This window comes from Moschus berezovskii, chromosome X, assembly GCF_049115385.1.
Source record: "Moschus berezovskii isolate FMDL1 chromosome X, NW_MosBer_1.0, whole genome shotgun sequence".
NCBI lineage: Eukaryota > Metazoa > Chordata > Mammalia > Artiodactyla > Moschidae > Moschus > Moschus berezovskii.
This window is the reverse complement of record NC_142488.1, coordinates 120,214,947-120,229,560: the sequence shown is the minus strand read 5'-3', so window position 1 is coordinate 120,229,560 and position 14,614 is coordinate 120,214,947. Positions and strand designations below refer to the sequence as shown.

The 14,614-nt window shown below is 38.6% G+C and overlaps 1 protein-coding gene and 1 non-coding gene across 5 annotated transcripts in view; one reads left to right on the top strand and one right to left on the bottom strand.

Moving 5' to 3' along the window:
- Window positions 1-229: 229 nt before the first annotated feature.
- Window positions 230-14,614, top strand: part of SMARCA1 (SNF2 related chromatin remodeling ATPase 1) — a 69,941-nt gene continuing 55,556 nt past the window's right edge. For all 4 annotated transcript variants that reach the window (XM_055438596.2, XM_055438599.2, XM_055438598.2 and 1 more), the window contains exons 1-7: window positions 230-246; window positions 693-947; window positions 5,557-5,643; window positions 7,387-7,553; window positions 7,861-7,961; window positions 8,068-8,168; window positions 11,089-11,268. In XM_055438596.2, the coding sequence (XP_055294571.1) occupies window positions 244-246; window positions 693-947; window positions 5,557-5,643; window positions 7,387-7,553; window positions 7,861-7,961; window positions 8,068-8,168; window positions 11,089-11,268 (894 nt within the window). In that variant the 5' untranslated portion in view covers window positions 230-243. The remainder of the gene's footprint in view (window positions 247-692; window positions 948-5,556; window positions 5,644-7,386; window positions 7,554-7,860; window positions 7,962-8,067; window positions 8,169-11,088; window positions 11,269-14,614) is intronic.
- On the bottom strand, window positions 5,373-5,443 carry LOC129535351 (small nucleolar RNA SNORD112). Its single transcript, XR_008681625.2, has one exon. It is a non-coding gene; the product is annotated as a small nucleolar RNA SNORD112 (small nucleolar RNA).

Below are 14,614 nucleotides of genomic sequence, written 5' to 3'. Positions count from 1 at the left end.
TTGCCCCCCAGGACTTTTAAAATTCAGGGGTGAACGCAAAAGAAGGGCTTCTGTACACTGGCCATCTGAGATAGCAGAGTTGAAAACAGATCGAGTCACGCTTTGCCTTGAACGTCTGCAGCTGCAATCAAGAGATTCAAGGAATCCTGCTTTTGCAGAATTTATGAAGGTGGGAAAGGCACCACCAGTCCCCCTTTGGGGACCTCGGAAAGGGCAGTCCCCTGAGGAGTTCTGGGCTTGCAAATGGTGAGACAGACCTTCTACAGTACAGTTATAAGCAGAGGAAAAGTTCTTTGTGCAAGAAGGGGAGAGCGCCCCGAGGTACAAAGAGCAGATTTAAGGGGAAGAGGATTCCTTCTGCACACATCTGCGAGGGGAGCTCGGGCTGACTGTTGGGGGCGTGTGGGGAACGCGATTTTCAGGGGGCCGCGGGCTGTGGGTTCCCGCCTCCACCCCTGTCCGCGCCCCACGCTCAGGCAACAGTTGGTCGTGCGGGGCCGCCCGGGCTCCGAGTGGGGAGGGGGAGTCTCGCGATCGTTGGGGGGGGGTGGAGGAAGGGGGGAGGGTGACGGGGGGAGGCCATGACGTAGGGTGGGTGGACGGAAGTGGGGCAGGGTTGAGGGTTATTTAAAGAAGGGGGGCCCGAGCGAAGGGGTTGGAAGCGAGTGATTCCCCACCCCTGCTCCATCCAGCTCGTTCCAGTGCAGACACTCCCGCCGCCCCGGAGCACTCGTCCTCTTGCTCGTCCCCCTCCTCATTCCCGCTCCAACGCCATGGAGCCGGACACCGCCGCAGTGGCAGGCACCGTGGCAGCCTCTGATGCGACCGCCGCGATCGTGCTCGTAGAGGACGATCAGCCGGGGCCGTCCACCTCTAAGGAGGAGGGAGCGGCCGCCGCGGCCACCGAAGCCACCGTGGCCACGGAGAAGGGCGAGAAGAAGAAGGAGGTAAATAGGAAGGGGGTGTGTATGCGGTGGACAAATCCTGCGCCGGGCCGCCCCGAGGGGCCCAATCCTTGACCTCTGGGCGCCGACAGGTACCCGCGGGGCTCGGCGGGGCTGGGGGCGGCGGGCGGGGTGGGGGCGGCGGCACAGCCTCGGCTTCGCTCCCCTCCCCCTTCCCTTCTGGCCGCCGGGAGGGCGGGGGCGGGGCGGGGCGCGGCGCGGGGCGCCTGGTTCCCGTTATCCCGGGGCTGGGGGGCTGGGTAGCCCCCCGACAGCCCCCGGCCCCCCTCGCCTTCCCGGAACTGGGGGAGCGGGGTGGGGGATGGGGCCATGCAGGAAAAAGCCTCCGCCTCTCCCTCTCCTCTCGCTCGCTCTCCCCCCCTTCCCGTCGGCCTCTGCCTGGGAAATCTGGGCCCTTCAATCCCACACTCGCGCAAAAGAGGTTTTGCTGGAGGCTTATTTTTTTGAAATTTGAATTTCCAGGTGCCGGTGGTGGGGAGGCGGAGGACGAGAGGAGAGACTTTACATCTTTGATTGGCAGTGTCGGCCCCTTGGGTGGCAGGGAAAAAAAGAAAAAATATCATCTCTTGTTCGTTTGGTCCCCGCCTGCTGAGTGAGGCGGGGGTGTCACCCCGAGAAAATAAGCTCTCGGCGTTGTGCCCCCGCCCCCTTCCAATCCAAACCCCAAACTGAGGCACCGTGGACGCTGACTTAGGAAAATTTCCAACGTGTGCACCCTCACCCTCTCCTGCCCCGCCCCCGACAGTATAGTGTTTCACTCCAGGGCCACCCAAATGGTCCCCCATTCCGGCCCCAAGCCTTCCAGGCTTCCACCTCTCTTTCCTAGTGGGCGCTGCTGGCTCCTGGACACACGCAGGTTTTTTTTTTTTTAATTATTTTTTAAAACCCAGCCTCGCCAGGATGAACTGCTGCTACTGTACATAAGGGGACCGCTCTGACACCTATTAAAGCCAGATCCAGAAAAATATGTATTATCTCCGTAAGGCATAATCTCAGTCGTATGGACTGAGAGGTGCAAATAAAAACTAGGAAACTCGCTGAAAAATTAAGATAAAGAATAAGATGGGCATAAGGATTTCTCATGTATAATAAAATTGCTTATGGCTGGATTTTTTTCCCATTTACGAGTAGACATATCGCAATTAAAAAAAAGGTAGGTAATTAGAATTATGCTTTAGCGATCTCCAGTGGCTTTGTCTGAATCATTATATGATACAATACGACCAAATGAAAAGCTTTTGAGGGAAATTAACACCTTTCGCCCTGAATTAGAGTAATTTTAAATTCAGCAGTTGCTTAAGTGACGTATTTTACTATTACAAGGTTGACTAAACAGAAAGACAATTGTAGTGCATAGAAAACACGCATTTTAAGATCTGTGTGCTACTTGGATCGGTAAGACAATATCAGTGATTAAAGCTGGGCCAAATACCAAGCATCAATATAAATCAATGTTGGGAAATTCAGCAGTGTGTCTAGGTGCCTTTTATTCCCTAGACTGGACGAATGTAAGTGCTCACCCGTCTTTTGTATGGCAATCAAGGTTGTCGAATTTCCAGCGTGTATTAAGTTTTTTGGATTGTGAAGAGATTGGGAATCAATAGAAAACCTGTATAATCACTGAGATGAGGCATAGGTATTGATATAACTCTGTGGCCTCATCAGAAATTGCCCTAATAGTACATCATTTGTCCCTTCAGCACAGGGAAATGAGATGCTGCCTGGAACTTACTTCCTGGATATCTGAAGTTTACTACTTTAGTCACTGCTTCTTTTTTATTTTTAATTTTTCCTTGAAAATCTGAATAGCCAAAACATCTGCTTAAGTGCTTTCATTTGTACCATTCTTTCAAATAAAGTAATCTGGTACCTCCCCCCCATTCTAAATATTTACACACTGCCTTGACACCTTGACTGGTGTCCTAAAAGTGCAGATTAAATGCCTTTTTCTTAGGTGTGTCAGTTATTGTATTCTGACAGTGATGCAAAGGCATTTAAGACCTAGGAGGTTGTTTCCCCTCAATTAAATAACCATCTTCCAGACACTTCAATATTGTGTTGATTTTTTTTCTAATTTTTCAGTCTCCTCCCTCAATTTTCAGACTGTTGTCCAATCGCTCAGTGGTGTCCAACTCTTTGTGACCCCATGGACTGCAGCATGCCAGACTTCCCTGTCTTTCACCATTTCCCGGACTTTGCTCAAATTCATGTCGGTTGAGTTGGTGATACCATCCAACCATCTCATCCTCTGTTATGATAAAGGACATAGATGTAACAAAACATTTCAAATGAAACAAATGTAACACACAAAATTACAAGTGATCCAGCAGGGAGAGGGAAATGACCTGAACACCCAGCAGAAGGGCTGTTCCTGCAGTGGAACTGAAGTTTCAGTCCTGGGCTTCGGCCATTCCTCTTGCTGTTGCCAGGGTGTCTTCTTCAAATGGTGGTTCCCAAGTCACTTGCTGCTGCTTTTACTCTCTGTAGAATGGGAAGCCAGATTATCAATCATGCTGGAATTGTGTATATATTAAATAAAAGAAAATAGGCTCTGAATGAGAGCATTTTCATGATGCATAAAGTAGATGAGAATGGATTGTCTTCTGACATTTAGCTAAAAAGGGTAATTTTGCTTACCTTCTGGTTCTTTTTTTTTTTTTTACCTTCTGGTTCTTGAACTTCCTTTTTCTAAGTGACAGTTGAATAACCCAATGCCATGACAATTGGAGTTGGTATTTTTGGTAATGAAAATGTCGAGAAAAAGGTCATGGTCTTTAAAACAGGACATCTTGGTGACCTTGTGCTGCATTCTTATAGCATCTAGACTACCAGATGAGAAAACTCGTAAGGAATTCATTAAAATATCTTAGTCACCTTTTATATTTCCTGGGATGAGAGGTATATTTGCAAAAACATACACATACAAAAATGGGAAGGTTTTGAAGGTAGGTATTTTAAAATTTGTTGTGAAAGATAGTGCCAATTAAGTAATTGCCTACTGCTTTAAATGGCAATGCTCACAATTAGGAATTTTAATTATCATATAATTAAAATTTTATGATATTCTACTACAAAATAAGGAAAAAAGTAACAAGTGTTTTTCTAATATTAAAGCTTTAGTTTTCTGTAAGTGAAATTTGCATTCCACATTTTTAGATATATACTTGTGTATTTGAGGAGAGGTAATTTTTGAAACTTGTAAAGTAGATTTCATTTATCTTTTCAAGGAATTATAAAGGATTTTCTTATCCAATTTTCTTTACTTTTTGCTTTGAAAATAAAAGAGGGTTTCCAGCATATGTGACAGTTTGAAAGTGTATTGAGGGCATTTTAGTAGTTTCTATTCTCATCCATCCAGAATTACATTAAAAACATCCCACATATATACATATGAGATGCTGTAAGTCAAGACGGCTGTTATTTGGGCTAAGAATAACTAGACAGTATCTAATCAGTGCTCCAAAGGAGAACCCTGATCAGGGTCAAATTCCATAATCTTAGTTTGGATTTCCTCAAAATAGAAATTTTAATAAATGTTGGAAAACATTTATTAACTACCCGAGCCAGGTTTTTCTTGTTTAAGATCACATTCTTCTATTGATTTATGACCCAAGCTTTCAGGAACATGCTGTTAAAAGTCATGCTCAAATGGACATAATTTCTTTAGTTTTCACAGATTTGTATTTTGACTGCAGTCTGTGTTAAAACTTGAATGCCCTCCACTTTGGTACTAATGGGTAGATTTATATTTGTATTATTTTATTTCTTGATTTCTTACAGGGATGGAGGTATATTCTACATATCTTTTTATAAATACAAGCTTGTCTTTAAAAAGGATAGGGTACATGACATAACCCCCTAGATAATTTCAGTATTTTAAAGTAGCTGATTTATGTTACTATTCACTAAATTACAGTGTTTTAAATATGAAAGGTTAATAATTAATAGCCCTGAGAAACTACTTCTACAAGATATTCATGTATATACTTTTAAAAGATTTTCTGTCCAGTTGGAGAAAATTAACATAAACCAGAAGTTTGAAACTACTGTTTCATTGTTTCAAATATAAATGATCACACTGCAGTACATAAAAGTTTTAATGTTCTAATTAAAATATAAAAACAATATTAAAAAATTACATCTTTTCAGGAGCAGAAACCAGTCTTTTCTCATGAAAGTTTGGCTTGTTTCCATTGCATAAAGAAGTGCCTCTGAGAATTAATATTTGCTTTCCTTGAATTCTTTGGTTTGTGGTTGAAAATATCCTACATTTTGAATCTCCTCTTGAGTGGTTATGCACTTCTTTCACTTTACACAATAGGTGAAAAGGCTCATTTTCCCACCTTTTGGTTTTTATTTTAATTAGTATCATTTCTCTGGCTTTACAGTTCTTTGGATTTTTTTTTAATTGGACCTCAGGTGCACAGAACTGGATTAATCATAAGCCTTGTTCATGACATGCTCTCATCATTGGTCCATGCATGGCCCATGTGGATTTATTTATTTAGTATTTAATTACTTTTTATTTTCTTCAAATGAGAATGCTGACCTTGCTTTGCAATTTGATGATTTATTTTCTTTGAAATTCTAGAAAAACGTTTCTCCATTTCAACTCAAACTTGCTGTTAAAGCTTCTAAAACTGAAAAGGAAATGGATCCAGAATATGAAGAGAAAATGGTAAATATGTTCTTGGGTAGAAGATGAATACAGTAGTTGGTTTTTACAGAGGAGATGTGAAAGATTAAAAAATGCATGTGTGTATATGATGAATACAGAATCATAGGCTTTAGAATTGAAAAGTAATTTAATATATAATCCATCATAATAGATTTTTGTTGGATAAATGAATCTCCTCATTTTCAGATGAGGAAATAGAGTATCAGAGAAATGATATGGAATAGTTGAGACCAGAAGCCACATCTCTTCATTTTTGTTTAGCCCTCTTTACCCCATAATAGGATGTTTTATGCTAGAAATATTTTATCCACAAAGTGAAAATATAAGTGGCAATATCAGTATGGCTGAGAGAAAGCAGGTCACAAAATCAGCCTGGTATTTTTTTTCTTCTCTCTCTATTTGCTCTGGATATGTGAATGAATGCTCCATATTATGAAATATATATCTTTTTGAGGGAAGTCTATTTGCCCAGTGTATGAAAATATATAACCTTAGATACACCTACCTAGCGCTTTGCTGTACATTTCATTATTTAATTTTTACTCACCAAAACCCATGTTTTAGCTAACTGGACTTTTATGCCTTGGAATCTTTCAAAACCAGTGAACTTGGTTAACTGAAAAGAGAAATAAATGGGTAGTTGGAACTGAATTTTTTTTTTTTTTTGGTCAAGGGGTTGTTTTTGAAAGTAAGTAGAGATGAAGTACATTTTTCGGTCATTTGTAGTGATTTTACAGAACTCTGTGCCTTAATGCTTAAGGCCACATCTAACATGGACAAGTTAATGTTTTAACAACTCTAGAAACAACATTCCAGTGAGGGTAACATAAAATGGAAAGATTTTGGCCTCCTTCCAGCTACTGGTCTGAATGTATTTGTCTAATTCTTGTATTTATGGTAATGAATTCTTGGAAGATTCTTATGTTATTAATTATGCATCCTTCATTGGTAATCACATATTGTCTACCCTGTGGTTAGAAAGTGACTGGGAATTAAAAAATCACCTTTGTTTTTTTCTTTATCTAGAATGATAAATAGTCTTTTGATCTTTTAAGATGTTTTTAGTGAAAAAATTTTATTGCATTTATTTTTATAAGCTATATGACCCTTTAAAACTTATTTAGAATTTATAACATATACTTTTGAATTGCTAATGTGTATTAACTGTTTCACTTATATATGTGTGTTTATATATTTTTCTCTAAATCCTCACTTTCGGGAGAAACTTTATATACTCAACATAAACCACAATTCTGCAGATCACTATACTTGAACAGAGAAATGTATTGTACCAAAGCATTGAAAATATTTTGAGAGAAGATGACACTGTATTCTGAGTTTTAAATTATTTCTAGATGAAAATTCTTGGCTTTCCAAACCATTCAGAATTTGCTTTCTGACCCCAATACTTTAAGCAGAATACTTACTATTGAGGCATTTATTAAGCCTGTCAGATCACTTGGCTTCTATTCAAACAATCTGAAAATACTGTTTTCAAATTCTCCTTATTAGCTGTGGGAGCTTGGGCAAGTTACTTACCCTCTGTGTGCCTCAGTTTTATTTTTATCATTGGTGAAATGGGGATATACTAGTACCTACCTCAGATTTATTAAAAGAATTAAATGAGTTAGTATGTTTAAAGTACTTAGAGGGTAGTACAAATTAAGTGCAATGTGTGTATTTGTTAAATTTTGAAAGAACACAAAAGGAAATCATTACTTTTTCTTTTGTCTTGTAAATTAGAAAGCAGATCGAGCAAAGAGATTTGAATTTTTACTGAAGCAGACAGAGCTTTTTGCACATTTCATTCAACCTTCAGCACAGAAATCTCCAACATCTCCTCTGAACATGAAATTGGGACGCCCTCGAATAAAGAAAGATGACAAGCAGAGCTTAATTTCTGTTGGAGAGTATGTTGGCATCTCTCTAACTTTCTTCCCCCTTTTCCTCCTGCCCTTCATACTTGCCTTCCTTCTTCATGTATTTAGTGTGATTTTATATCCAAAAAACAAGGTTATCGCCTGTGTAAATATGTTTTAGAGACAATATTTTTTTTCTCAATAGAAGTCAACCAATAAAAATGTCAGCTGGTTTTATCAACTTTTATGCAAGAGTCTAGATAACTTTTTTTCATAAAGGATATTAACAGAATATACTGACTTAATCGACACCTTAGCATCTGAATTGAATATGAAGATATTTCTTTTTCTGTTTCAGCTACCGTCACAGGCGCACAGAACAAGAAGAAGATGAAGAGCTCCTCTCAGAGAGTCGGAAAACATCTAACGTGTGTGTTAGATTTGAAGTGTCACCTTCATGTAAGTACCTCATCATGTTGGTGTTTTTTGTTTTCAGTTTAGTTTTAGAAAAATTTTACTTGGTTATGCTAATGAAAGTATGTGAGCCTTGATTTTTTTTTTTCAGATGTGAAAGGAGGACCACTGAGAGATTATCAGATTCGAGGACTGAACTGGTTGATCTCTCTGTATGAAAATGGAGTCAACGGTATTTTGGCTGATGAAATGGTAAGAAGTTGGTAGCTAAAAACACATTCTCACTTATCAATAATTTTATGTAAATTTGAAATACCTGAGCTGAAATTCCCACCTGCCCCGGAGTTTGGAGGCTAGATGTTTTATTTAGCTGTAACATTCAAGGTATTAGTAAAGTCTAGAATTGTTTAATCTCTGGAACATATGCTTTCACAGGCCCCCAAATTTGTTATTGAAATTTCCTCGAATGGTATTAAAAAAAAAACCTCTTGTACTTTTGTTGACATTTGCACTTTGGCTTCCAAGGAGCTCAGAGCTATAGTGAACGCTGAAATGGAACATCTGTGTAACTTTTAATGGTCTGCCTATTGTGTCCTTTGTGCCTTTTCCTATTCTTTACCTTTTACTTTCCTTGGCCCTCTTTATTTCTCTTTGACCATTAATTTATGTTCCATGTTTTCATTGTAGGCTACCTGAAATCCTTTTGGGACTGAGGTGGGGCTAAAAGCCAAACGCTAAATGAATGAATGCATGCATGAGTGAATGTAAATGCCTCTGTGTGTGATCAAAGTGTGAATAGATGGAATAAAGAACAAAAAAGTGAAGAGCAGTATTGAGTCTTGATAGTAGAGTGCCAGCTGGGTCAGGAAATGAGCTGAGGATTGATGGGAGGTATAGTCGTCCCTCCATATACGGGGGAGATTGGTTCAGGGACTCCCCGTGGATACTAAAATCTGTGGAAGCTCAAGTCCTTATGTAGAATGGCTTAGCACAGTTGGACCCTCTGCGGATTTTGATCTGCACTTGGTTGAATACCTGGATGTGAAACTTGTGGATTCTGAGGGCTCACTGTGTAAAAAAAAAAACAACAATGACCAAAAAGAAAAAGTAAGGCCATTTAAGATGCTAATTCAGCAGGTCAGAGGAGTATATGAAGACTTGGTTTGACATTTTAAGACCAAATGTATACGGTGGGGGTTAAGAGAGGGCAGTGATATACCTATATATGACTCCGGAGCCATATTTGCAATCACTTGTCCATATGGGCCACATGACTATTTATGCTCCATAGCTTGGAGTGTAGTAGTTGGTTCCATAAGTACTCATCCCTGGTTAAGCAACTGGTAGGTGTGTGGCAGGTCCTTTAAATCCAGGGTCTGAAGCTCCTTACGTTTAGTATTCTGGGTTGAAAACTGCAGTCACCTCAGGCAGGAAGTAGCTTAGTTAATTGTTTGCAACCCCATGGACTGTAGCCCCCCAGGCTCCTCTGTCCAAGGGATTTCCTAAGCAAGAATACCGGAGGGGGGTGCCATTTCCTTCTCCAGGACAATGGAAAGACTAGGATTATTTGCCCCAAGCTCCTCTTGGCTGCAGTCTGTCTAAACAGGAATTCACTAAAGATCTTTCATATTGAATTTATGCTGATACCAGTTTGTTTTAATTATTAAAAAGGAGAAAGTTTAATGATGCTAGAAAATTTGGGAAAAAATCAGGAAAAAATTTAAAGTAAGTTTTATTTTTATTATCTAGAAACAACAATACATAACAGTTTGCATATTTCTTTTTAGTCTTTTTCCTCTGGTTTTATTTATTTTTCATATTTGAGGTCATATTGTATATATGATTTGGTATTCTGATTTCTTCACATTCATACATATTTTCCACATAATTAAAACATTTTGGTAAAAATAACTGTTAATTACTGCATAATAATTAATTCTAGGGAGGTAACATAATTTTATTCATTTCATATGGATTGGTTGATGTATAATATATATAGTATATGTAATATATATGTATATAGTATATATTGGTTGATATATATGTATCTACTTGATGTCTAATAATACTATTATGAGAACCCTTGTAATTCAGTTTTCTGCACCTCTCATTATTTCCATAGTATTTCTAGAAGCGGAATTACTTGGTTAAGGAGTATAAACATTTTAAGATTTTTTTTTTCATTTTAAGATTTTAATACATAGCATCCATAAAACCCATCTCATAAGTGAAATATCAGGCAGGATGAAGCCTTTAAAAATAGCTTTTAGCTTAGGTTTATAAAAGAAATATATACCTTGACTAGAGACAAAGTCAGAAAATGTTTTAAAAGGTCATGTGACATAGGACATAGTTCCTTTACCCATAGGTTAGGTAGTTGGTTCATGGGTGTTCAGTATTTTTTTTTAAAGTCACTTGGACTAGGTGATTCCTAGGTTCCTTTCTGGCTGTAAAGTTCTTTTATGTTTTGTTCCCTTATGATACCTTAGGTCTTCAAGGGTGTGAGATGCGAGTATAGAGCTATAGACCTCTTGAGATGCAGAGTCAGAATATTTCAAACCTGGGCTGTAATAATGTTGAGGGCAATGGGAAAGAAAGAATGGTATCTAAGCAGGCTGACTGGGCTTCCCTGGTGGCTTAGTCTGTAAAGAATTCGCCTGCAGTGCAGAGACCTAGGAGATGCGGGTTTGATCCCTGGGTTGAGAAGATCCCCTGGAGAAGGACATGGCAACCCATCCCAGTATTCTTGCCTGGGAAATCCCATGGACAGAGGAGCCTGGAGGGCTACGCATGTCCGACATTTTGTGACTAAACCACCACCACTAACACCAAGCAGGCTGATAAAGGAAATGTGTCTTTGTGAAATACACAAAGTTCCTAATTTTGCAAACTAGTATAAAAAATGATAGGGGTTGCTCACTCTTTTAGGAGTAAAAGTCTCCTAAATAGAAAATTGCTTTGTTGAGCAACTTTCTAACTGCAAGTTCTTGGCTTCTTTTTGTGTTCAGCCTAAGTATTGAATTGGAATGGTTATTCACTTTTTTTAAAAAAAGTCTTTTAACTTTTCCCAATGTGAGATACTTGGCAGATATGTTTTGTAATGTTGCTACTAACAAATGTTTCATTACATAAAAAATGATTATGGATTTTTTTCTCTGTGATGATAATGCAGGGTCTTGGTAAAACTTTACAAACGATTGCTTTGCTTGGTTACCTGAAACATTACCGAAACATTCCTGGACCTCACATGGTTTTAGTTCCAAAGTCGACTTTACACAACTGGATGAATGAGTTTAAGCGATGGGTCCCATCTCTTCGTGTTATTTGTTTCGTTGGAGACAAGGATGCGAGAGTAAGTGAGAAATAGGCAATTAAAAAAGGCAATCAAGAATAACAGCATTTCTGGGGTTAAATTTTGTTGCTATAAAAGACATTTGAGTTGACTACTACTACTGAATAACACTTAAGTTGTGCTTACTCTGTGTTAGATTCTTTTGTAAGTGCTTTTTTAAAATACTACATTTATTTCTTGTTATTGACTTTTGTGTGTATCTCTGTCAATGTACTTATATATTTTTTAAAAATTGGAATATAGTTGCTTTACAGTGTTGTGTTTCTGCTGTACAGCAGAGTGAATTGGTTATATGTATACATATATCCCCTCTCTTTGTTTAAAATTTCCTTCCCATTTAGGTCACCACACAGCATTGAGTAGAGTTCCCTGTGCTATATAGTAGGTTCTCATTAATTATCTACTTTATACATAGGAGTGTATATGTGTCAATCCCAATATCCCAGCTCATCCCACCCCCACTTCCCTCATTCATATACATATGTTTGTTCTCTACATTTGTGTCTCAATTTCTGCTTTCAGATAAGTTCATGTGTACCAGGTAAGTGCTTTTAATATATTAATTGAGCTAATTCTCACAACACTCTTCTGAGGTAGATGTATTACCTATTCATAACAGAAAATCCGTTATTATGCTTATTTGCATTTACTTTTAACTAGCTCATTAATCTAAGCACTTTTGAGTTGCACTGAGTGACTTTTTATTTACAAAAATCTTATTTTATTGACCATCTATCTTATCAGTGATTCTATCATTTGTGCTATTTTGATGCCAAAAGTGTATAAATTTGCATTTCAGTTTGTTTAATTTTTTTACTTTTGACTTTGACTTGTTTACATGCACACATGCACATGCAGACACACATGAATGGAACCTTTTATCCTTGTACAGAGAACCTTGTGTTTTGTGTTTATGCATAGACACAGCTTTCAATTTTGATCTTTGAATAGAAGAATAGGTGTCTGCATACGTTCTTAGATAATATTAGAAATTAAGGGTTCTTGTTTAAATGAACTATTTGTCAATCTAGTAGGCTACAATTATTTAGGACTGTTGAATTAATCTAAAAATAATGAATTATGCAAAAATACCAAAATGAATAATCAGCTTAGAAAGCATATTATTAAACTTGGTCTTTATTTTGCCTCCAGAGAACATAGTTTGGAGTAAAGATTTATTCTATTTTACATATTTAGATAGGTTATCAAAAGATATTCTCGAAAGAGTGGTAACATAATGAATTATGTAATTTTATTCTTATCATTTTGCTTGAAGAGAAATTACTTAAATTTATTTAAATTTAGCTTATAAATAATTTAAATATTGAAATACTGAGCTCATAAATTTAGAATTACAGGCTTGATTCTTCCCTATGCCTCGTATTTCCCAGTAGCAAATTAGTCACTTAGAACTCTTTCTGATCGCTACTATTATTTAAATGTAATACCATTCCTTATAAAAATTTTGTATTTCCAAATTACTGATTTGTTTTGCTGTAATTTTCTTGAAGATCATAGATATTGAGAAATATCTGGGCTTGTGTTTTCATCATGCCTTCAGTCAGTTCAGTCGCTCAGTTGTATCTGACTCTGTGACCGCATGGACTGCAGCACACCAGGCTTTTCTGTCCATCACCAACATGTATGCCAGTGGTTTTCGATTTTATTATATGGAATCCATGGGCTCCATGAAGTGTCTCTGGGAGTTTTCAAGAAAGAGTGGATTTAATTGGTTACTGCCCTATCTCTTTTTTTTCGTTTTTTTAAAATATAAATTTATATATTTTAATTGGAGGCTAATTACTTTACAGTATTGTAGTGGTTTTGCCATACATTGACATGAATCCGCCCAGGGTGTACATGTGTTCACCATCATGAACCCCCATCCCACCTCCCTCCCCATCCCATCCCTCTGGGTCATCCCAGTGCACCAGCCCCAAGCACCCTCTCTCATGCATCGAACCTGGACTGATGATTCGTTTCATATATGATAATGCCATTCTCCCAAATCATCCCACCCTCGCCCTCTCCCACAGAGTCCAAAATACTGTTCTATACATCTGTGTCTCTTTTGCTGCCTTGTATACAGGGTTATCATTACCATCTTTCTAAATTCCATATATATGCGTTAATATACTGTATTGGTGTTTCTATTTCTGGCTTACTTCACTCTGTATAATAGGCTCCAGTTTCATCCACCTCATTAGAACTGATTCAAATGTATTTTTTTAATGGCTGAGTAATACTCCATTGTGTATATGTACCACAGCTTTCTTATCCGTTCATCTGCCCATGGACATCTAGGTTGCTTATTGTAAACAGTGCTGCAATAAACATTGGGGTACAACGTGTCTCTTTCAATTCTGGTTTCCTCGGTGTGTATGCCCAGTAGTGGGATTGCTGGGTCATATGGCAGTTTTTTAAGGAATCTCCACACTGTTCTCCATAGTGGCTGTACTAATTTGCATTCCCACCAACAGTGTAAGAGGGTTCCCTTCTCTCCACACCCTCTCCAGCATTTATTGCTGGATAGTAGCCATTCTGACTGGCTTGAAATGGTACCTCATTGTGGTTTTGATTTGCATTTCTCTGATAATGAGTGATGTTGAGCATCTTTTCATGTGTTTGTTAGCCATCTGTATGTCTTCTTTGGAGAAATGTCTGTTTAGTTCTTTGGCCCATTTTTTGATTAGGTCGTTTATTTTTCTGGAATTCAGCTGCAGGAGTTGCTTGTATATCTTTGAGATTAATTCTTTGCAGTTGCTTCATTTGCTATTATTTTCTGAAGGCTGTCTTTTCACCTTGCTTACAGTTTCCTTTGTTGTGCAAAAACTTTTAAGTTTAATTAGTTCCCATTTGTTTATTTTTGCTTTTATTTCCAATACTCTGGTAGGTGGGTCATAGAGGATCCTGCTGTGATTTATGTCGGAGAGTTTGCCCTATCTCTTTACCACTCCTGGACTTCCCAGGTGGCGCTAGTGGTAAAGAATGCAGGATGGTGCAAGAGATTAAGAGACACGAGTTTGATCCCTGGGTTGGGAAGACCCCCTGGAGTAGGGCATGGGAATCTACTCCAGTATTCTTGCCTGGAGAATTCCACAGACAGAGGAGCCTAGCAGTCTACAGCCCATAGGGTTGCATAGACTCAGACATGACTGAAGAGACTTAGCACGCCCTACCTCTACCCCATGGGAGGTTGAAATTCTTCTAGAGACTTCAAAAACTTCTTAATCATGAAAACTAACCTTCAAAGTTGGTGTTTTGCAAATTACCATTCATTAATGTGTTGGGATTCAGCTTTGTGGGTGGTGACAACAATTTTTTGAAACACTGAGATAGGATAGAA